Source organism: Stegostoma tigrinum, chromosome 14 (assembly GCF_030684315.1).
Source record: "Stegostoma tigrinum isolate sSteTig4 chromosome 14, sSteTig4.hap1, whole genome shotgun sequence".
NCBI lineage: Eukaryota > Metazoa > Chordata > Chondrichthyes > Orectolobiformes > Stegostomatidae > Stegostoma > Stegostoma tigrinum.
In genome coordinates, this window is record NC_081367.1 from 22,107,885 (window position 1) to 22,133,255 (window position 25,371).

Genomic DNA, 25,371 nt, shown 5'->3' on the forward strand with positions numbered 1-25,371 from the left:
ACAAAACCTGCTACATAGTTAATATAATTAATTTCCTGAAATTCAAAAACCTTGAGAAGATGCAGAATCCTCTTCAACTAACCAGTAGCAAGTAACCCCACTCGTATTCTGCTGGTGCTGGAGGCGATGCGCAGTGTGTCCTCTACTAATCTATCCACCTGTACCGGTAGGCCTCGTTTCCCAATACAAGTGAAAACTTCACTGGAAGCAAGTCAGAAATGTTTAAGCACATCTGAGCATGGAAAATGTAACTGAATTAATAATATGTAATAAATACAGCTGCATCAATGTCGATCAGATCAAGCGGACGCAAAGTTTCTGTTTGGAAGTTTTAAAATGTCATTCATGCGATGTGGGCATCACTGATTACACCAGCATTTGTTGCCCAAAACAAATTGCCCAGAGGGCTGTCAAGAGTCAAACATATTGCTGCATGCCTGGAGTCACACGCAGACCAGACCATGTAAGGATGGTAGTTTCCTTCCCTAAAGGACATTAATGCTCCAGTTGGGTTTTTCCTGACAATAACCAATGGTCATTGTTAGACTCTTAATTCCAAAGTTTTATTGGATTCAAGTTCAACAATCTGCCATGGTGGGATTTGAACCTGGAATGTTGCCAGAGTCTTTGGGTTAATAGTGTAGCAATAATGCCATCGCCTTACCTGAGTTAAAAAATTCTCAAGAAGTTCTGCTTAATATCTTTTCTTATCAATTATCGAAACACCACTTAATGGATGTATGCAACCACCAATAGTAATCAGGAGTTTAAACCCCAAATTATGAGGCCAATAGCTCTGTGTTCCACTGGGGAAAGGAGGGTGTGAAAACCATGCATTACAGTTTTCAAGGTAGAAACAGATTTACACTGAAATATCAGTATCACTAACACAGAGTGCCTTTTAGTGCTATATGAAAATTGGTGATTTATTCCCTTGGGACAATTTATCCCAAAAGGTAAAATATTAATAAGGATATTATGAAAATAATATAAATTGCAAAGTTTCATAATGTTGAAGTTTGTCGATTTCCTTTTTTTATTGCTCTTGAAACATGAATTGTTATTTTAATTATTTCATAGGATGTAAATATTGTTGGCAAAACAAGCATTTATTGCCTATCTCAAATTCCACTTGAAGATGGTAGTGAGTGAGCTGCCTTCTTGATATGCTGCAGGCCATCTGGTATGCCCACAATGGTACTCAGAAGGGAAGCTCCAAAAATTTGACCTAGTGAAGGAATGGCAGTATAGTTCCAAGTCAGGATTCTGTGTGTCATGTAGGAGATTTTGCAAGTCATGGTCTTTCTCTGCATCAGCTGCCTTATTCTTGCTACGTGGTAGAGGTCAGGGTATAATTGTCAAAATATTCTGAATGAACACTTGTGTATAAATAAGAGGCAATGACAACAGGATGGTTTAATTGGCAGTCTGTACTGATATTGTGTACATGAGATGGCAAGAGCCTTGTGGTACACTGGTAATGCCCCTACCTCTGGGTCAGGAGGTGTCATAACATGCCCAAACAGATTGATTAAAAAAATTAATGCCAGATGACACATGGCAGGCATGTTACAATAGCCAAAAAAAATCCTAAGAACTGCAGAGATAATGGGAACTGCAGATGCTGGAGAATCTGAGATAACAAAGTGTGGAGCTGGAGGAACACGGCAGGCCAAGCAACATCAGAGGAGCAGGAAAGTTTGCCTCCTGCACACACAATTGATGAAATGCATGCTGAATGAAGAGCCATTGCAAACTAAGCATTCTAGACTAATTCTATCAAACACATCACCCATATTCAATGCAATGTCAACTAATCACATTTCTCATTGCCTGAGTGTCTATATACATTTGCCTGTCAATATCCTCCTAATTCAGTGGCTGCAGCCTAGCTGGGAAAAGGCAGTGACTTTTGATTGGGGGGAGATTGCAGATGGCTTTGAGTGCAACCTTACACAATCCTGACCCTACAAGGCCCAGTTGGGAATATACCATCTTGCCATGGTTGACAGAAACCTAACTGAGCTGGCTGACAGGCAAGGGCCCTGGCAGAGTGGCTGTTTTTGGAGAATGAATGCTGACAACAGATTCAGGCAACATGGGCCCCATTGCCATTCCAGCAGTGAAAGCTATCAGTAAGCAAATTGACAGGAAAGTCTGCAAGCCCTTTGAGCACTGGTATCCACAATTGTGAAGGTAGCAAGCTGAGCCTATAGTACCATAGTCTAAGCTTTCACTTTAGCACCCAAATAAACTTCTGTTTATGCTGTAATGGAGGTGAGATTTTGGCCATCAAACATTGCATTGTGGTTTTGTCATCACTTGTTATCATGAAGTTCAAAGAGCAAGTTCCAGGTTCCATGTGCAGACCACGCAAGATTGGTGTCTGAACCCTCTATATTTTTTGTCAGTGACATTAAACTCTCTAGTAAACCTAATGAACCAAACATTTCTGTCTGCACATCCATCAGCCTTGTATATGCTGTTTATCGAAGTCTTCTTTTCAGTTCTCTGTAGCAGAACTCACTTAACCAACGAGTTCTCTAAGAAGCTGCTATGTGTGCAATGTTTTGCCTCTGTTCTTGCTGCAGCCCACTCATACCCGGTATCTTACCAAATGCAGATCCTCCCTCTGTGCTCCTGTCTGAACTAAGTGCAGCACCAGCTTCTGATCTGCTGCAAACGTGAGACTCAGTGATAGTGCATCTTCTTCATCAGTTCTTTTTATTTTTTTTCCCTTTCTGCTTCTTGCTTCTGCATTACTGCCTGGTCAGATTGAAGTTCTTAGTTTCTGGAGGCGGAACGAAGGAATGGTTAATTTATGGTGAGGAGACGTTAAAAGATACAGCTTCAAAATCATATTGGATTATGGCATGAGGAAGAAATAAGAGGTAACAAGGAGGATTAGGTACTTGCAAACTGTAATCTTCAACTGGTATGTGTGTTTTGGCTATCGCCTCATTGCAATGTTGGTGATCACCATGTTCTACAAGGGGGTGAGGACATTAACTATTCCTGTTTCATGTGGCTTAGTTTTTGCAGCCACCAGTTGAAGGTCCCTTATCCTGCAAGGAAGAGGGAAGTGTATCAGTTAATGTGGATTTCTTGTGGAGCAGTGGTAGAGTCCTACCCCTGAGCCATGAGGCCTGGGTCCAAGTCCCACCTACTTCAGAGGTTTGTAATAACATTTCTGAACAGAAGTATCTCGTAAGTCCATGTAGTGTAATGTACTTGGGTAATAAGTTTGAGTAGCTGGCAGTGTGTGCAAACTACAAGCTATGGGTGTGAGGTTTGCAGCAATGTTGAATGTGAAATATGAGTCATGATTTATAGAGTTTATTGCCAGGTAAGTGAAGGAATGGGCATGATTGTGGAATAAACAATATGTGAAGCTAGAGGTTCATTTTTAACAATGTGGCATAGAAAGATGCCTTTGCTGACTTTGGCCAATAGTTTGATGTCATTGAACTTTTCAGGTCCTTGGCATGCCACTGTCAATGTGTGGAAAGTTGACATGTATGACCTGCGTAGCTTTCACATCAAGGTCTCCAGTGCTGTGTTGAACCTTGGAGGCCTCTGTCTGTGATTTGAATGCTCAATTATTCAATATTTATCCCACCCCACATTCCAGCCACCTCTAGCATCTGCTGCAGCCAGCATGCTCCTCTTTTTAAAGGTCTATGAATAAATGCAGGATGACTTTTAAGTGGTGCATGAACTTGAACCTTGCTCAGCAATGCAGATACTCAACAATGCACTTAACAATACCTGCTTCCTGCAAACATATTAAAGAGGAGGTAGAGTGAAGTTTGTGTATTGCCTACATCAGTGAAAATGGCTGTGTGTTAACTCTACAACCCATGTACAGCCTTTAGGGCAATGTGCTTGTTAGTTGGAAGATCTACTCAGTATATCCAACAAGAAACACTGTCCTATAACTGTTTGTGTCAATATATTCATTCAGACATTAGTTAAAGCCAGGAAACCAAATCAGTATTTAATTTTAAACATTTTAAAACTAACAAGAAGGTCTTGTGGTGCAGTACAATTGTCTACCCTACTGGGTTGGAAGGTTTGGGTTCAATTCCCAACTGTCATGGGGTACTGTCATAACAGGTTGATTAAAAATAATTACACTGTAATGAAGAGCCTGTTTGTTAAGATGACTTATTAATATTTAAGGCAGAGACCCAAAGATCGTTCAAGGATGGTAGCGGGATAGTCTGATTTGATTTGCTATTAATAAATGTCAGTCAAGACTCTATTTGTTGGGGAAGGATGAACACAAAAAACTGTCCATAATAATAGGTAGCATTTGTGAGCCTAGATTTTGTGGTCAGTGCCAAAGCCAGTATGCTTGCACTGACCTAAAAGGATTCCTCACTCACTAAGTCTCCAAGAAAAACGTTACTCAATTGTCCCGTGAGAGAATTATAACCTGCTTTAATGGGAATTCCCAGCAGAGATCTGCAGTGTCCAAGCAGACAATTTTATTAAAGAATTCTCAGAAGCCAGTGAAGCATTGATATTGAAATCAAATTTTTTTTCAAAAAAATTGATATAGAGCAAAATAATGATGGGGGCAGACACGAGGAGTAATGCTAAAATATGAACATAATATGCAGGGTAATTAATGGCTAGGCCAGCATTTATTACCCATCCCTCGTTGCCCTTGAGAAGGTGGTGGTGAGCTGCCTTCTTAAAACTCTGCAGTCCACATGGTGTGGGTGGACGCACACCGCTGTCGGGGGTGGAATACCAGGAGTTTGAACTCTGAACACTAAAGGAACAGCAATATTCCAGGTCAGGTTAGTGAGTGACTTGGAAGAGAAGTTGAAGGTGGTGGTGTTCCCATGCATCTGCTGCCCTCATTCTTCCAGATGGAAGTGGTTGTGGGTTTGAAAGGTGGTATCTGAGGATCTTTGGTGAATCTCTACAGTTCATCTTGTAGGTAGTACACATTGCTACTGAATACTGGTGGTGGAGTGAGTGGATGTTTGTGGATGTGGTACTGATCAAGCATAGTCCTGGATGATGTCAAGCTGCACACACCTATCTGGTTGGGGAGTATTCTAACACACTCCTGACTTGTGCATTGTAGATAGTGGACAGGCTTTAGAGAGTCAGGAGGTGAGTTACTTAGTGAAGCATTCCTCGCCTCTAACCTATTCTTGTAGCCACTAATTTATATCATAGATCATAGAATCCCTACAATGTGGAAGCCCATTGGGTCCACACTGACCCACCGAAGAGCATCCCACCCATCCGACCCCCCACCACCCCATCCTATCCCTGTAACCCTGCATTCACCCTGGCTAATCCACCTAGCCTGCACATTGTGGCAATTTAGCATGGCCAATCTTTACACATCTTTGGACTGTGACAGGAAATTGGAGCACCCAGAGGAAACTAATGCAGACACAGGGAGAATGTGCAAGCTACATACAGATATTTGCTGAGGGTAGAATCGAACTCGGGTCCCTGGCGCTGTGATGCAGAAGTGCTAACCACTGAGCCACCCCTATGGCTCATTCTGTTCAGTTTCTAATCAGGGTACATGTCAAGATGTTAAGAGTGAGTGATTCAGTAATGGTACTGCCATTGAATGTTTAACATTGGCAGATTCTTTCTTGTTGGAGATGGTCATTGGCTTTGATATTGTCTTTGTATTCTGTAGATCATAGAATCCCTACAGTGTAGAAACAGGGCCTTTAACCCAACAAGCCCACACTGATCCTCAGAGCATCCCATCCAGACCCATCCCCTCTATAACTCACGTAATCCACGCATCCCTGAACACTATGTGCAATTTAGCATGGCCAATCCAGCTCGCCCGCATATCTTTGGACTTTTGGAGGAGACCCACGCGGACGCCGGGAGAACGTGCAGACTCCACAGTCACCCGAGGGTGGAATCGAACCTGGGTTGCTGGTGTTGTGAGGCGACAGTGCTAACCACTCAGCCACTGTGCCACTGTATTTGAGCTTGGACTTTTTCACTCACTGAGGAATCACAAATAGTGCTGAACATAGTGCAATCATCAGTGAACATCCCACTTCTAATGATGGAGGAATGTGCCTGACCAAGTCCCTGAAGATATTTCACTACCCCGAAGAACTTCTGTAGAGTCTCCTGGAACTTAGGTGACTGACCTCCTCAACCATCTTCTTCTGTGCCAGATATGACTTCAATCAGTGGAGAGTTTAGAAATATGGTGGCAAATGTTGCTTGAAAGTTATTTTTTTTAAAAAAATTTAATATACCTAGTAATTACTGATAATGGAGGGATATAGCAACACTTCACAAATTTAAAATTATATTTTCAAAGCCAGTTTGCTTCTTAGCTGTAGTAGCGTGTGAATTGCTCTCAATTGAGACTTGATTGAAAAAGTTTATCTTTTTATGGGGTTTCTAACAGCAATATGTGAGTAGAAGGCATATCAGTTGGTTTGACTGCCAGTTCTCAGATGGACAATGGTGGTGGACTGATGAATTAGAGTTTCTGTACTAATCACTGCATTAAGTTTGAAGTTGCTGCCGGTTTCAGAGGGGTAAGGATGGTAACTAATGACAACTTGTCATCAAAGATCCCATTCAAAATCCAAATGATTATTGATGCTAATCTGCAAATCATGATACACACTTATATATGGAGCTGTTGTGGTGCAGTGTCACTGTATCTGATGCTGAAGACTGGGGTTTAAGTCCCACTTGCTCCAGAGGTTTGTCATAGCAGATTTATTTAAGAATATGTACATACTTACCCAGGCTCAAGGTCTGATCACATCATCTAGAACCTCACTCTGAAGGCTTGTTGAGGCTAAGTCTAAAATAAACACTGTTTGCGAAAGGGTTTTGTATCTCCTTGTAGGTCAATGTTATTTTTGTATTTATTTTGCCTTGTGTAACAACTTCATGTCTGCCTGTAAGTAAAGCTATTACTTTTAGCCAGCACACATTTGACCTGGCAGCATATCTGTTTTGACTTGAAAGATGGTTAGAAGGATGTGTTTGTTATCCTTTATAATATTTGGCAATCAATACCACAATCAGGGAATAGCTGTTAATAAAAGAGCACATTATTCTATCCACACACATAAAGCAGGTAATGGGAGAATTATTTGATCATGACTGTTTGCTTTCATTGTGCATTGTAAATTGACCAATGAATCCAATAGCCAATTATAATGAAAATGCAGTTAGTTTCTTAACTCTGTAACAGATCACATGTCAGTGAAACAAGTCATCTGCAGGCTTAGTTATGGACCGTGAATCACCAATAGGTAGCTGCAATGAACTTGGTTTCTTAACACAGAGGTTGGTGTCCCTGGGCCCCAACAAGACTTTCCATTCATTCAGTTTAATTGACGGAAATCCTAGGATTCCCACTGTCCTGCTTGCCTGCGTTCTCAATATACTTAGCTGATGCACAAAGCGCTCAGTTGCAAACGTAAATTCATTAGATCAACTCTTACGTGCAAATGGAAAGGTTCTTGTGAAGATTTATAGCTCGGATTGTGGGTGAGGTTGTTGACTTGCTTGCCGAGCTGGCTAGAACTACATTGCTTCATCGGAGGGTGCACTGATGTGTGAGTTTACCACTATTAATCACTTTGCGCTGTTAGTCATTTGGCAGTACACTATATGACATGTTCTCGATTTCCAGAAAATCTAATGTGTAGCGAACAACTAGGACAAGGGTATCAAATACGTACAGCACACTTTTATATAATGAATCTGCTATCTGTGTTCTGTTTTTATTGCTTGTTTAGTATTTTCTCGATCAGCGCTACACTTGTATCAACAGTCCGGTTCTATCATTTACATTATGATGACACTGGTGTCAATGTGACTAAAATGATCCCAAACTGACTACTGATGAGCAGGTTCTTGATTAATAAATGGTACTTGACAGGGCTATTGATAACTCCTTCCATCACTTTGATTATTGAGATAAGCTGACAGAACAGTATTTGGGCAGAATTTAACATGGTTTTTGTGGACAGGACATATCTGGACAGATTTCCACTTTTCCATATGGATACTACTTCTGTACCTATGTTGGAGCTGCCTAGCCAGGTGCTTGGCCAGGTCTGGAATAGAAGCCTTCTGTACTACAGCTGGAATATTGTGAAAGGACTGTAGCATCTGCTGTGCGTAGTGCACTCTTATGTTTTGAATCTATCTGGAATATCATCCTTCAGCTGAAGACTGACATTGATGATGATAGCTACTTCAGAAGGTGGTTGAGAAGAGTCATGCACTTGGCACTACAGGCCATACATGATTGTAAACACATAAATAGTCTTGTCTTTTGCATTCAAGTGCTGGGCTTTGCATTAGTGAGAATGGATATCAACAGAATTAGTTGTCCACCATTTGGTGGTTATGACAGATTGCAGAGCTTTGATCTGAACCATTGACTTGCTGGAATTGAATGGACAATAGGTAAGGGAAAGATCAGGTGAAACTATGCAAACTTTGGCCAAGTCACTGTCATGCATAACACAAGCAACATGGCCTATTGGTTGAATGCTTTGTTCTATCTGACACTCATTGAACTGAAGCTAGTAATGAATCAACAATTCCGAGTGCTTCCGTGTTTATTGTTACCTCCAGCACTGACTGCAGAATTTAAATATATAACAATGCTCTTTTGTTGGCTTGATTACATCACTCCAACAAATTGTATTTATAGTTTGGATTTATGTTAAGCTGGAATGCCAATATTGAGTTTGTTGAATCTCAACAGTGAACAGTAACAATGATGTAAGGAAGTCGCTGTTTTGGATTGAGACCCTTCTTCAATTCTGAAGAAGGATCCTGACCTGAAACATTGACTTTCCCACTCCTCTGATGCTGCCTGACCTGCTGTGTTCCTGCAGCTCCAAACTGTGTTGACTTTGACTCCAGAATCTGCAGTTCTTGCTATCTCACAGTGACAATGTACCTTTTCTTAATTGAATGGAATTGAAATGCAAATTGGAATGAGATATTTGAGTGCATTTTAATTACATTTCATTTCAGGATAAGAAATATTGATGAACTTTTTAGTGACTTTTAGTTACAGGTTGTTATGATTTCTTCGAACTCACAGCTGGGAGTTAAAGTTATGCTCTGCAGATTTGAGCAAAATTAATAAAATTAGTTCTCTGTGCTGAAGACGCATTTCAATAGATCAAACGTTCGCTGAACTTACTTAGAAATTATAGCAATATCTGAAGAAATCTTAAACTGAAAATATTCTCCTGTCCGTCTCTCCCCACTGGAGAATAGAAGCAAAGTAACAGTAAAACTACAGTTCAACGTTTTTCTCACAATGCCATTATGACTTGCTATATTTACTATGAACTGATAATGGCTAGAGAACAACATGTTCTATTGAGCATTAAGCATTGGGCTATTAAGCGTTAGGAATAATTTCTTTCTGCATACAATTAATATTTGTATGATGAAGATTGCTGCAATGTTAATGATCCTATCTTACGCACAGACTACTGCTGAAAAGTACATATTTTTCTGCTGAATATATTTTAATTTGTTTTATTTGGCAAATGTTAGTCTGAATTTTCCCACATTCAGATTGACAATATCTGGGCTTAAATCTATGTTGCAGATTGGGACTCTGCAAAACCTCTTATGTGAACATGTGCTGCAATTGCTCAGGAAGACTAACCTTCCGATGGGTCGACTTGTGCTGTCCTAGACTCAATGTTAAAGTCCCTTATATTGATTTCAGTCTCAGAGGCTTGTGGTAGATTTTTTAAAAAATTCATTCATGGTTTGATGGCTTTGTTGGCTAGACAAGCATTTATTGCTCATCCCTAATTATCCAGAAGGCAGCTCAGAGTCAACCACATTGTCTTAGGTCTGGAGTCACATGTCAGCCGGACCAGGTAAGGGTGGCAGTTTCCTTCCCTAAAGGACATTCGTGAATTAGATGGGTTTTTCCTGACAATCAGCAATGGATTCATGGTCATCATTAGACTCTTAGTCCCAGATTTCCTTTTAATTGAATTCAAATTCCACTATCCACTGAGGTAGGATTCGAACCCAACTCCCCAGAATGTTATCTGCGCCTCTGGATTAACAATACAGAGATATTACCGCTAGGCCACTGCCTCCCTGTTCTGTTATTAGTCAGCATTACTGAACCAAGCACAACAATCCTAATCGTGATTTGATCCAATTCTCTTCACCCACTCTAATCAACCTGTTCAGTGATATTATTAAATACCACTGGAACAGATGGGACTTGAATCCAATCTCCTGGCCTCGAGGTTGGGACTCTGTCACTGTGCCACAGATCTTAGCAAATACAGCACCTAATGTCGTAAGAAGTGCTGCTGCCAGGATTAGACATCCTGGCTGAAAACGTGTAGGATGGCTGGGACACTTTGCATCAATGCATCAAGTTCACAGAGCAAAACTACCTTTGAAATCCATCCATGTGAGATGTGGATGTTTAAGCACCCCATTTTTTACACAGTTAGATCAGTTGCGAAAATTTATAGAGCGATTTTATGAAAACTATGTGTATGAAATCATGTTCCACGAAGTAAGGCATTTAATTACTGAACAATTCTTTTAAAATCAAAATAGTTTGACTGCCAACACTGATAAAGCCTTGTAGGGGCCTGAACGACATGGGCTATGGTGCACAATGTGATAGAATTCTACAGAAGTATGACAAGGCCGAACCTATTTTCAAATACAACTTGTTGCATCTGTTAACTGAGAACCAGTGTTGAGGTTGGTTGGCTTGCCGAGCTGGTTTGTTGTTTTGCAGATGTTTCATTACCATGCTGGGTAACATCCTCAGTGCAGCCTCTGATGTAGTGTTGGTGTGTTTTCCCACCTGGTTTTTAAACTCTGGAGTTTGTTGAGCTGGATTGCCTCACTTCCGGTTTTCCTTCATAGTGGAGTGTATATGGGGTCAAGTTCTATGTGTTTATTAATAGCATGCTTTGTGGAGTGCCAGGCTCCTAGGAATTCCGGTGCCTGTCTCTGCTTAGCTTGTCCCAGGATTTTGGTGTTGTCCCAGTCGAATTGGTGGTTCTCCTTGTCCATGTGGATTGAGATGAGTGAGTATTGGTCATGTCCTTTTGTAGCCAGTTGGTGTTTGTGTGCTCTTGTTATTAGTTTCTTTCCTGTTTGTCCAATGTAGTGTTTCTCACAGTGTCTGCAGGGGATCTTGTCGATGACATTGCTCCTGTCCATGGTGGGGAGTGGGTCTTTAGTTCGGGTGAGCAGTTGTCACAGGGTTGATTTGGGCTTGTGTGCCACTCTGGTGCCCAGCGGTCTTGTAGTTAGTTCCTATCTGTTCCTGATGTAAGGTAGTGTGATGAATGTGTCAGGGCATGTAGTATCTTCCTTATGTTGTTTGTGTAGGCATTTTCTGACCCAGTTTTTTGGATACCCATTATCCTTGAGAACCTGGAAGAGGTATTTCTTCCTCCTCTTGGCTTAGTTCCGTGTTGCTGCAGTGTGTTGTTGCCTGTTTAAATAGTGTTCGCCCGCAGCTTCGTTTGTGTGTGCTGGGATGGTTACTGTTGAAGTTTAGCACCAGTCTGTGTATGCGGCCTTTCTGTGTACTTTCGTTTCCAGGAATGGGAGCTGTTTGTTCTCTCCTCGTCTCTGGTGAATTTGATTCTTGTGAGGGCGTTGTTTATAAGTTTGTGTGTCTCCTCTAGTTTGGTCCATTTAATTATGACAAAGGTGTCCTCCATGTAGCGTATCCATAGTTTTGGTTGGATTAGCAGAAGGGCCGTCCTTTCTAGTCTTTGTATCACGGCCTCTGCTATGAGTCTGGAGATAGGTGATCCCATGGGTGCCCCATGGATTTGTTCATATGTTTGGCCGTTAAAAGTGAAGTGGGCGGTGAGGCATAGGTCCAGTAGTTTGAATGTGTTGTCTGTTGAGATGGTTTCACTGGGGTCTTGCTCTTGTTCCAGTAGTGAACTCCAAACACGAGAAATCTTGTTAGGTCTCACTTGAGAGAATACTCCCACACCATGAAACTTGATAAACCTGACAATTTGCCAGAAACATAAGATCCAATCCATAGTATCTGTTATCTTATCAGTATACGGACCTACCAAATCACCTGTTTGTTATTTGTGAAAATTAATTATTAATAAATGCATGAAGATTAGATCTTAATTTAAATGACATGGCACTAGGGTTTGAAAAGAATACTACTCAAAACTTTCATTCTAATAAATTTACTGCAATGAGTTAGAATAGGACTCAGCTATTATGCTTCTTCACATAGATTTATTATCACTACTATTGTGGTTTTAACTATTTGTTCAATTTATAATAACATAAGTGAGTTAGATTAAATATATAGCCTAATTTCTGAATAAGTGTTCAACTGAAACCATATACTTATCTCAAGCCTCTCAGTCGTACTGAACACCACAAACCTGTAAGACTCAACATCAACTGTCCATCCCAACCTACCCTAAATACTGCGACACTCTCCTTACCACCTTGCATCCTACCAATTGGCAACCTGCCCCAACTGACTTGGCATCCTATTCCTCTTCTATCCACTTGGAGCCTTAGTTCACTTCACCCCAGGTATCTCACTATTAGCCAGTTTGCACCCTACCCATCTGATGATTTACTCATGGCACACTACCACCTACCCATCTGGCACTCAAAAGTACCCCCTCCCCCCCAATCTACCTCCCTATTGTCCCAGCACCCTGACCTCACACTTACCTTACCTACTTACCATTTGATAGCAGCTGCCTCAAGACTAATACTATTTAGAATACAGCAGCTGACTGCTGCGTAAAAGACCTTCCCCCAGCAGTTCAGCATCAGGAGCAGACTGTTTGAGTAGAAGTATAGTTCTGTATTTCTGGAAGAGCCTTGATTGGGATCTCCTGCCAGAAATGCAGATTGCTCTCATTTTATGAAAAACAGGGCAGATTGGCAATAAACTGCATAATTTTCAAGTCTTTGGAAAATTTAGCTTGAATCTAAGATCACAGCTTAGCATATTAAAATCAGCTTATGAACTGCCTTTCGCTTACTGCTTTTAAAAAGCAAGTGCCTCTTTTAAAATAAGAAGAAAGAAACAACTTGCAATGAACATAGAGGCTGAAGTTATTCTCCCATCTTGCAGAGAGAAATATAACCACCTGAATATACATTTGTTTCCTTATAACACAAGGTGTAATTTCAAGTTCAAGTAACAAATACAGTTGTAGTATGAATACTGGAGCAGGCATCATCAAGACGACAGTGTGCTTTAGATATGTACAATAAATTCCTAATTCATAGCTGTCAATTTAAATGAAACACAGATTTAAAATCCCAGTGGCAGCTATGTAAGTGGAGGCCATGATAGATGAGAAACCTTTCTAGCCTTTACTGTCACATATCTGGTGAAGACCTGTCCACGCTGTCTTAAGTTTAAAATTGCAGTTAACTCCTAATGATGCCTTCTGGCAGGTATCTTTACTGCCCACAAATTGCTCTGAAGAAGGTAGTGAACCTGGAAAGAATGAGTGACTGTAGCTATTTTCACCATTTTTCTTTTTGTGTTGAAACCCAACCCTTCCATTTTTTATGTTTTCTGGTTGGCTGTCTTTTTCAAAAACCCATTTTCAGTGTATATATAAAGGTCTTCCCCTTTTGATTCTCAAGTATCAATGGAACAATTTCTCAGTAATTGCTCCAATTTATCAATTGATCTAACTATTTCTTCACATGCAAAAAGATATTGATTTGCTGATCTTTAGTTATTTCTACCAGCATTACAAAGCAATGTGAACATTTTCTGCAAGCATTGGTTAATCTCCTGTGAAATAAGTCTAAAGCAATTGCAATATTCAGTGTTAGAAACTGGAGTGGCCTGGAAATTCAAAAATGGAGAGAGGAGGAGGAATGAGAATCTCAGATGCCCCTATTGAAACACCTTCTTGTCTTTGTTCATCTTAAAGAGATAGGAAGAGACTAGGCAGTGGAAACGTGAGAATGGAAGAAAAGGATGTGCAAAGAGGGAGCTGCGGAATGGAGAAGTGACTAAAGTTGAGAAAAGTGTGGGAGGGAATTTTAAGGCCCCTCCCATAGGTTTATTTTCAGGCAGCGGGCCTGAAAATAAGGCAAGTAGATAGCCCACTACCTACCCCCTCCTTCCCCCCCACCGAATTGTCTCCCCACAGTACGGTGAAAGATCAGGTATCAGCAAGCCCACCCATCCTTAAGCCTACCCAAGCCCTTATCTGACCCATTATTAACCAGTTAAAGGCCTGTTTCCATTTTCAGCACAATGATACATCCTACAGGGGAAGGCTGAATGAAAGTGCTACTTACCTTTCCAGTTCAGGCCAAAAATGGGCAAGGAAATGGAGTATCAGAGATAATGGGAACTGCAGATGCTGGAGAATCCAAGATAATAGAATGTGAGGCTGGATGAACACAGCAGGCCAAGCAGCATCCCAGGAGCACAAAAGCTGACGCTTCGGGCCTAGACCCTTCATCAGAGAGGGGGATGGGGTGAGGGTTCTGGAATAAATAGCGAGAGAGGGAGAGGCAGACCGAAGATGGAGAGAAAAGAAGATAGGTGGAGAGAGTATAGGTGGGGAGGTAGGGAGGGGATTCGTCAGTCCAGGGAAGACGGACAGGTCAAGGAGGTGGGATGAGGTTAGTAGGTAGGAGATGGAGATGTGGCTTGAGGTGGGAGGAAGGGATGGGTGAGAGGAAGAGCAGGTTAGGGAGGCAGACACAGGTTGGACTGGTTTTGGGATGCAGTGGGTGGAGGGGAAGAGCTGGGCTGGTTGTGTGGTGCAGTTGGGGGAGGCGACGAACTGGGCTGGTTTAGGGATGCAGTTGGGGAAGGGGAGATTTTGAAACTGGTGAAGTCCACATTGATACCATATGGCTGCAGGGTTCCCAGGCGGAATATGAGTTGCTGTTCCTGCAACCTACGGGTGGCATCATTGTGGCACAGCAGGAGACCCATGATGGACAAGTCATCTAAAGAATGGGAGGGGGAGTGGAAATGGTTTGCGACTGGGAGGTGCAGTTGTTTGTTGCGAACTGAGCGGAGGTGTTCTGCAAAGCGGTCTCCAAGCCTCCGCTTGGTTTCCCCAATGTAGAGGTAGCCACACCGGGTACAGTGGATGCAGTATACCACATTGGCAGATGTGCAAGTGAACCTCTGCCTGATGTGGAATGTCATCTTGGGGCCTGGGATAGGGGTGAGGGAGGAGGTGTGGGGGCAAGTGTAGCATTTCCTGCAGTTGCAGGGGAAGGTGTCGGGTGTGGTGGGGTTGGAGGGCAGTGTGGAGCGAACAAGGGAGTCACGGAGAGAGTGGTCTCTCCGGAAAGCAGACAGGGGTGGGGATGGAAAAATAGCTTGGGTGGTGGGGTCGGATTGTAGATGGCGGAAGTGTCGGAGGATGATGCGTTGTATCCGGAGGTTGGTGGGGTGGTGTGTGAGAACGAGGGGGATCCTCTTTGGGCGGTTGTGGCGGGGGCGGGGTGTGAGGGATGTGTTGCGGGAAATGCGGGAGATGCGGTCAAGGGCGTTCTCGATCACTGTGGGGGGAAGGTTGCGGTCCTTGAAGAACATGGACATCTGGGATGTGCGGGAGTGGAATGTCTTATCGTGGGAGCAGATGCGGCGGAGGCGGAGGAATTGGGAATAGGGGATGGAATTTTTGCAGGAGGGTGGGTGGGAGGAGGTGTATTCTAGGTAGCTGTGGGAGTCGGTGGGCTTGAAATGGACATCAGTTACAAGCTGGTTGCCTGAGATGGAGACTGAGAGGTCCAGGAAGGTGAGGGATGTGCTGGAGATGGCCCAGGTGAACTGAAGGTTGGGGTGGAAGGTGTTGGTGAAGTGGATGAACTGTTCGAGCTCCTCTGGGGAGCAAGAGGCGGCGCTGATACAGTCATCAATGTACCGGAGGAAGAGGTGGGGTTTGGGGCCTGTGTAGGTGCAGAAGAGGGACTGTTCCACGTAACCTACAAAGAGGCAGGCATAGCTGGGGCCCATGCGGGTGCCCATGGCCACCCCCTTAGTCTGTAGGAAGTGGGAGGAATCAAAAGAGAAGTTGTTGAGGGTGAGGACGAGTTCGGCTAGGCGGATGAGGGTGTCGGTGGAGGGAGACTGGTCGGGCCTGCGGGACAGGAAGAAGCCGAGGGCCTTGAGGCCATCTGCATGCGGAATGCAGGTGTATAGGGACTGGACGTCCATGGTGAAGATGATGTGTTGGGGGCCAGGGAATTGGAAGTCCTGGAGGAGCTGGAGGGCGTGGGTGGTGTCACGGACGTAGGTGGGGAGTTCCTGGACCAAAGGGGAGAAAATGGAGTCCAGATAGGTGGAGATGAGTTTGGTGGGGCAGGCTGAGACGATGGGTCGACCAGGGCAGGCAGGTTTGTGGATTTTGGGAAGGAGATAGAAACGGGCCGTGCGGGGTTGGGGAACAATGAGGTTGGAGGCTGTGGGTGGGAGGTCCCCTGTGGTGATGAGGTCATGAATGGTGTTGGAGATGATGGTTTGGTGCTCGGGTGTGGAGTCATGATCGAGGGGGCGGTAGGAGGTGGTGTCGGAGAGTTGGCGTCTGGCCTCGGCGATGTAGAGGTCAGTGCGCCATACTACCACTGCGCCACCCTTGTCTGCGGGTTTGATGGTGAGGTTGGGGTTGGAGCGGAGGGCTGCCCATTCTGCGGGGGAGAGGTTGGAGTGGGTGAGAGGGGTGGAGAGGTTGAGGCGGTTAATGTCTCAACGGCAGTTGGAGATGAAGAATTCGAGGGAGGGTAGGAGACGCCGACGGAACCCCGCCCCCGGCCGACTGAAACCCGCCCACAGCCGACGTCCTCATCGCTCCGCCCACAACCTTCACAGCCAGCAACCCCAGAGAAGACAGCCACACTGAGCCCTGCCGCATCTTCACCATCCCCCCAGACCTCCCACTGACTGAGGACGAACGGTCAGTCCTAAGCAAGGGGCTCACCTTTGTCCCCCTACAACCACACATCAACGAATACCAGTCACGATTGGACATAGAGCAGTTTTTCCGCCGTCTTCGCCTCCATGCCTACTTCTTCAACCGGGAGCCTAACCCTCCCTCCACTGACTCCTTCAACCGCTTCCAACACAAGTCCTCCTCCTGGACACCACCCCCAGGCCTCCTACCATCCCTCGACCTCTTCATCTCCAACTGCCGTCGAGACATTAACCGCCTCAACCTCTCCACCCCTCTCACCCACTCCAACCTCTCCCCCGCAGAACGGGCAGCCCTCTGCTCCCTCCGCTCCAACCCTAACCTCACCATCAAACCCGCAGACAAGGGTGGCGCAGTGGCAGTATGGCGCACTGACCTCTACATCGCCGAGGCCAGACGCCAACTCTCCGACACCACCTCCTACCGCCCCCTCAATCATGACCCCACACCCGAGCACCAAACCATCATCTCCAACACCATTCATGACCTCATCACCTCAGGGGACCTCCCACCCACAGCCTCCAACCTCATTGTTCCCCAACCCCGCACGGCCCGTTTCTATCTCCTTCCCAAAATCCACAAACCTGCCTGCCCTGGTCGACCCATCGTCTCAGCCTGCCCCACCAAACTCATCTCCACCTATCTGGACTCCATTTTCTCCCCTTTGGTCCAGGAACTCCCCACCTGCGTCCGTGACACCACCCACGCCCTCCACCTCCTCCAGGACTTCCAATTCCCTGGCCCCCAACACATCATCTTCACCATGGACGTCCAGTCCCTATACACCTGCATTCCGCATGCAGATGGCCTCAAGGCCCTCGGCTTCGTCCTGTCCCGCAGGCCCGACCAGTCCCCCTCCACCGACACCCTCATCCGCCTAGCCGAACTCGCCCTCACCCTCAACAACTTCTCTTTTGACTCCTCCCACTTCCTACAGACTAAGGGGGTGGCCATGGGCACCCGCATGGGCCCCAGCTATGCCTGCCTCTTTGTAGGTTACGTGGAACAGTCCCTCTTCTGCACCTACTCAGGCCCCAAACCCCACCTCTTCCTCCGGTACATTGATGACTGTATCAGCGCCGCCTCTTGCTCCCCAGAGGAGCTCGAACAGTTCATCCACTTCACCAACACCTTCCACCCCAACCTTCAGTTCACCTGGGCCATCTCCAGCACATCCCTCACCTTCCTGGACCTCTCAGTCTCCATCTCAGGCAACCAGCTTGTAACTGATGTCCATTTCAAGCCCACCGACTCCCACAGCTACCTAGAATACACCTCCTCCCACCCACCCTCCTGCAAAAATTCCGTCCCCATTCCCAATTCCTCTGCCTCTGCCGCATCTGCTCCCACGATAAGACATTCCACTCCCGCACATCCCAGATGTCCAAGTTCTTCAAGGACCGCAACTTTCCCCCCACAGTGATCGAGAACGCCCTTGACCGCATCTCCCGCATTTCCCGCAACACATCCCTGACACCCCGCCCCCGCCACAACCGCCCAAAGAGGATCCCCCTCATTCTCACACATCACCCCACCAACCTCCGGATACAACGCATCATCCTCCGACACTTCCGCCATCTACAATCCGACCCCACCACCCAAGCTATTTTTCCATCCCCACCCCTGTCTGCTTTCCGGAGAGACCACTCTCTCCGTGACTCCCTTGTTCGCTCCACACTGCCCTCCAACCCCACCACACCCGACACCTTCCCCTGCAACCGCAGGAAATGCTACACTTGCCCCCATACCTCCTCCCTCACCCCTATCCCAGGCCCCAAGATGACATTCCACGTTAAGCAGAGGTTCACCTGCACATCTGCCAATGTGGTATACTGCATCCACTGTACCCGGTGTGGCTTCCTCTACATTGGGGAAACCAAACGGAGGCTTGGAGACCGCTTTGCAGAACACCTCTGCTCAGTTCGCAACAAACAACTGCACCTCCCAGTCGCAAACCATTTCCACTCCCCCTCCCATTCTTTAGATGACATGTCCATCATGGGTCTCCTGCTGTGCCACAATGATGCCACCCGTAGGTTGCAGGAACAGCAACTCATATTCCGCCTGGGAACCCTTCAGCCTAATGGTATCAATGTGGACTTGACCAGTTTCAAAACCTCCCCTTCCCCTACTACATCCCTAAACCAGCCCAGTTTGTCCCCTCCCCCCACTGCACCACACAACCAGCCCAGCTCTTCCCCTCCACCCACTGCATCCCAAAACCAGTCCAACCTGTGTCTGCCTCCCTAACCTGTTCTTCCTCTCACCCATCCCTTCCTCCCACCCCAAGCCGCACCCCCATCTACCTACTAACCTCATCCCACGTCCTTGACCTGTCCGTCTTCCCTGGACTGACCTATTCCCTCCCTACCTCCCCACCTATACTCTCTCCACCTATCTTCTTTTCTCTCCATCTTCGGTCTGCCTCCCCCTCTCTCCCTATTTATTCCCGAACCCTCACCCCATCCCCCTCTCTGATTAAAGGCCTAGGCCTGAAACGTCAGCTTTTGTGCTTCTGGGATGCTGCTTGGCCTGCTGTGTTCATCCAGCCTCACATTTTGTTATCAAGGAAATGGAGTATACTCTTTGCGAGGTGTTCTAAGTTCTTAGGAGGCTGCCCTATTGGATATCATTACCCATACCGTCCCAACCCACCACATATTTTGATGTCAGCATGGAGACAATGTTCTATTTTCCTTACCTTCCCAAAGCTAGGATTAATAATCTTTGTGTAGTGGCACTGCTGATAGGGATTCTTAAAAAAAAGTCTATGCAGGGGTCGGTGGGGTTGGGAAATGATGCATTTCAGGAATGCACTGCTTTTGCTTTAGTGAGGAGAATTACATGTAATAATAGATGCATGCCTGTTCCCTTTATTCCTGTAGTACGTCTTCAGCATCATGGATGTCAGCTGCCCCAACTAGCTCAGTGGGAAAACACTAAATGATACAGCTAGCTATATAGATCAAGAATTTTATGGGTTAGAAAAGATTAATTCTCAGTTCAGCTGGAGCACCAATTATCCTCACATGCCCTTATTAGAAGGAGGAGAATCTACTCCTTTTCTGATTTCTTATCCTTATTCTGCATTCATAAATGTCAAGAGGGAGCAGGGATTTATCTGGCTGTGATACTCGTCATATTTTAATAGTCGATCAATGCTTATAACATTTTTCACACTAGTGTGCAGCTACTTGACTGAAGTATTTAATGATTGCCACTGCCTGAGTAATTGTCTCCCATGATGAGATATGCCGTAGGGAAAGGAAACAATATAATAGTGATAAACTAAAGGGGAACAGTTCTCTGATACCTAATACCACAGTGACTCAGTAGTTAGCAGTGCTGCCTCACAGCACCAGGGACGTGCGTTCGATTCTGGCCTCAGGCGACTGTCTGAGTGGAGTTTGCACATTCTTCCTGTGGGTTTCCTCCAGGTGCTCCGGTTTCCTTCCATAGGCCAAAAGATGTGCAAGTTAGGTGAATTGGCCATGCTAAATTGCCTGTAGTGTCTAGAGTGGGATAGGGTAGGAGGTGGGATGCTTTTCAGAGTGTTGACGTAGACTCAATGGGCTGAATGGCCTGCTTCCACTCTGTAGGGATTTTCTGATTCTAAGTAGAAAATCTTCTTTTTCTATCAATACTTGGTTACTGCATGTATATTACCGTTATTAAACCAGAACAAATTATTCCTTCCACAAATGTCTGGAGGTTTGCAATTATGTCGAAAAGTGACCCTTTAATTTTTCATTCTAGTCCACTTGATTCCTGTGACACAACCAAAAGAGGATGGAATGATTGCTAAAAGCCGAAAACGAATATTGGTAAATCCGCATACTGCTCCTCCAAAGTTGGATCCAATATATGAGGCCTATCGGTACTGCAACATGCCAAACAAAACTGATCATGGCCTGGAAGGTACGATATTCATGAGAGTCTGTAATTTGGTAAATGATAGACTAAAAATAAATGTTTGATTTCTTCTACAAATCAATTTAAAATGTATTAAGCATTGGTGTCCATGAACAGTAAAATAGACTCGTTAATACTGCTCATCATCTTTTGAACTCTCAGCAAAAGAAGACAGCTAATTTAAAATCATTAGTCGTAATGACAGAATACATGTTAAAGGTCTGATTCTAATGTGGATCCACCAGAAATCTCTCTGATGCCCAATTAGAATTATGTTTATAACTCGGGATGTGCAAATAACACCTTCTAAATATGGAATGATTACAGACTTCACAAAAAAAACTCACTAAACCATGTTTTAGGAGAAACTACACGTCAACTGTTTAAGAGGTGATGCTTCTTTTAAGCAATTTTCAGAGGGCTCAATTTTGGTCCCTTTCTGCTTATAGTATGTATTAACAAATTAGACTTAAATTTGGGAGACTGGGCAATTTGCAGGCGATATAAAAGTTGGGCACATCGTTGATTGTGAAGAAAATGGCTGTCCACTGTAGGATGATAGCACTGCTTTTGTTGAGTGCTTGGAAAATGCAAATGGGAGAAATGTGAGGTTATATGGCTGGGGAGAGCCAACAAAGCAAGGAAATACATAATATATGGGCAGTGTACTGTGCACAAGTAAATAAAGGGTGACTTGGTGATTGCATACTGGCCTCTAAAATAAAACCATGAAATTAAAATCTCCTCAGTTTCAGGGGACTAACCTCTGAGCTGGCTGGTCACAGCCAGTGCATTGTGCACAAGTAGAAAAAGGGTGACTCAATAATGGGATGCTGGCCTCTGTGCAGTTATTTCAGTGGCAACAAAAGAAAACAATACGTGTCTGGAGAACCCAAGATAACAAAGTGTGGAGCTGGATGAACACAGCAGGCCAAGCAGCATCTTAGGAGCACAAAAGCTGACGTTTCGGGCCTAGACCCTTCATCAGAAAAGGGGGATGGGGAGAGGAGAACATTCACTTGCAACATTTGTCTTGGAGTTGTGGTAAGCATTTCTGGCATCACACCTTTATTTGGGAAGTTTGACTTGTTTAATCCTATTGTTGAAGATTGGGCCCCATATGAGGAGCGAATGCAATATTTTTTTCAGGGCAAATGATATTGGGGCAGATGAAAAGCAACGAGTAAACCTTCTGACTGACTGTGGACCTCCAGCCCCACACTTTGTTATCTTGGGTTCTCCAGACACGTATCGTTTTCTTTTGTTGCCACTGAAATAACTGCACAGAGGCCAGCATCCTATTTTCGGTTATAAGGGTCTTAACTTTCCCAGAGATACCAGACACTAAAACCTTACAAGAGTTGACGGAGTTGGTTGAGGAATATTATGATCCCAAACGTCCTCTAATCCTGAGATACTGTGGGTTTTATTTGGCTGTCAGAGAGCCAGGGGAATCCATATCGGAATTTCTGACAAGATTAAGACAGCTGGCAGAGGCAAGTGATTTTTGGGTCAACCCTGAACGAGATGCTGAGGGACTGTCTGGTATGTGCGATTAATGATGTAACCATGCAGAAGTGATGACGAGATGAAGTCCGACTGGATATCAAACAGGCACTACAACTGGCTTTTTCATTAGAAAAGGCAGCAAGTGGAGGATGGGAGCTACAGGGCATCCCAATTGAAATGGACTCCTTCATCTGTATGACTGAGCTTGGGGAACACCACTTGAATGTTAGTAAATTGCAGAGCCTTATGCAGGGCATATCCTGAGCAGAGGGACCCGAGGCCAGTCCACAGCAGAACCCCACAACAAAGCCAAGTGGCTAGAAAGTGCTTCAGTATTTGGGCCAGCAAGCCATTGTAGTTGCTGCTGATATGAGGACTCAACACAGCAAAGGAGTCCTCCAAGGCCTGACTTGAGTAAAAAACATGTAGGCCAGTACGCAGGACAGTGCACACCCTGTTAAACTCCATTTTCCACCTTTCGGCCCAATTCCGCAGTTTATCCAAGTCTCCCTGAAACCTGCAACATTTTTCCACACTGTCAACCACTCAACTGACTTTAGTGTCATCTGCAAACTTACTAACCCATCCGCCAATGCCTGTGTCCAAGCCATTTATAAAAATGACAAACCTGCAAATGGAGTTTAATTATGGATAAATGTGAGGTGATTCACTTTGGGAGGAGTAATAGGAAGGCAGAATACCGGGTCAGTGGAAAGATTCTTGCTGGTGTAGATGTGCAGAGGGATCTTTGTGTCAATGTACATAGATCCCTGAAAGTTGCCACCCAGGTTGATAGTGCTGTTAAGAAGGCTTATGGTGTGTTAGGTTTTATTGGTAGAGGGATTGAGTTCCGGAGCCATGATGTCATGCTGCAACTGTACAAAACAGTGGTCTCAAAACAGATCCTGGAGGCACACCACTAGTCACCGGACTCCAGGCTGAATATTTTCCATCAACCACCTCTCGTTGCCTTCTTACAGAAAGCCAGTTTCTAATCCAAACTGCTAAATCTCCCTCAATCCCGTGCCTCTGTATTTTCTCCAATAGCCTACCATGTGGAACCTTATCAAAGGCTTTACTGACATCCATGTACACCCCGTCAACTGCCCTACCCTCATCCGCATGCTTGGTCACCTTCTCAAAAAACTCAATGAGGTATGTGAGACACGACCTGCCCTTGACGAATCCATGCTGACTATCTCAAATCAAATTGTTCCTTTCTAGATGATTATAAATCCTATCTCATAATCATTTCCAAAATTTTTCCTACAACAGACATAAGGCTCACAGGTCTATAATTACCTGAGTCATCCCTACTGCCCTTTTTGAACAAGGGCACAACATTTGCAATCCTCCAGCCCTCTAGTACTAAACCTGTAGACACTGAGGACTCAAAGATTAAGGCCAAAGGCTCCGCCACATCCTCCCTAGTTTCCCAGACAATCCTGGGAAGAATCCCATCTGGCCCAGGGGATTTATCTACCTTTATACCTTCTAGAATTGATAACACCTCCTCCTTACTAACTGTAATCCTTTCAATTCTAGTAGCCCATAACTCAGTCACCTCCTCTACAATATTCTCCTGTTCCTCAGTGAAAACAGATGAGAAATAATCATTTAGCAACTCTCCAATCTCCACAGGGTCCACACACAACTTCCCACTTCTGTCTTTGACTAGCCCTATTCCTACCCTAGTCATCCTCTTATTCCTCACATACCTATAGAAAGCTTTAGGGTTCTCCTTTATTCTACCCGCCAATGTCTGCTCATGCCCCCTCCTTGCTCTTCTTAACTCTCTCTTTAAATCCTTCCTAGCTAATCTGTAACTCTCCATCGCCCCATCTGAACCATCTCGTCTCATCGTCACATACGCCTCCCTCTTCCGCTTAACGAGAGATACAATTTCTTTAGTAAACCACGGTTCCCTTCCCTTATCGCTTCCTCCTTGCCTGACAGGGACATACCTATCAAGGACACGCAATATCTGTTCATTAAACCAGCTCCACATTTCGATTGTCCCCATCCCCTGCATTTTGCTACCCCATTCTATGCCTTCTAAGCCTTGCCTAATCGCAGTATAATTGCCCTTCCCCCATCTATAACTCTTGCCCTGTGGCACACTGGGGAACCATCACAGATTAAGGGTACAACTTCAGTTCCAGCCTCATATGAGAAGCAGTTGGCGCAGCTACCACTGATGGTAGTAAGAGGCTCGGGCACAAGCCTACTGGGGTGGAACTGGTTGACAAAGATTCACCTGGATTGGCTCAACCTTTTTTGATTAGAAAATGATTACTTCAGTGAAGTCCTATGGAAATACGCAATAATTTTAAGAAAGGGCTAAAGACTATCGGACGGGGGGAGCGGCCAAAGCCACTTTACATGTTGACCAGGAAGCAATTCTGAGATTTTGCAAGGCCTGCCCAGTGCCATTTGCCTTGTGGATGAATGTAGAGATAAGAAATCAGGAGGCTGGAGGTGAAGGAATCATCAAACCTGTACAGTTTGCAGCAGTCGTACCAATTGTGAACCCTGACGGCTCAGTTCACCTTTGTGGGGATTTTATGCAAACAGTAAACCACTTCTCACAGCTGGATAAACACCCAATCCCTCACATAGAGACATGTAGACAGTGGTGGGCTGTCCTTTGTGAACCTGGGCATAAGCCACATCTACCTGCAATTGCAACTGGATGAGCAGTCCCAGAAGTACGCTATAATTAATACCCATAAGGGTTTATACCAATCTACCAGACTGTCATTTGGGGTATCATCAACCTGTGCTCTTTTGGGGTGGACCATGGAGAAATTTTACAAGGACTCCCCCAGGTTGTCATTTATCTGGATGATGTACTAATAACACGGAGACCAATAAAACGTACTTGGAGAACTTGGACGTAATACTTAAACATTTCTCCCAGGTGGACGTGCACCTTAGAAGGGAATAGTGTGCGTTCCAGGCACCCCAACTGACCTACTTGTGT

General features: G+C 44.8%; 1 protein-coding gene across 3 annotated transcripts in view; it reads left to right on the forward strand.

The window, feature by feature from the left end:
• The window catches only part of pxylp1 (2-phosphoxylose phosphatase 1), a 161,551-nt gene that overhangs the window by 95,010 nt on the left and 41,170 nt on the right, over positions 1 to 25,371 (forward strand). For all 3 annotated transcript variants that reach the window (XM_048542923.2, XM_048542924.2, XM_048542925.2), the window contains one exon: positions 20,724 to 20,885. In XM_048542923.2, the coding sequence (XP_048398880.2) occupies positions 20,724 to 20,885 (162 nt within the window). The remainder of the gene's footprint in view (positions 1 to 20,723; positions 20,886 to 25,371) is intronic.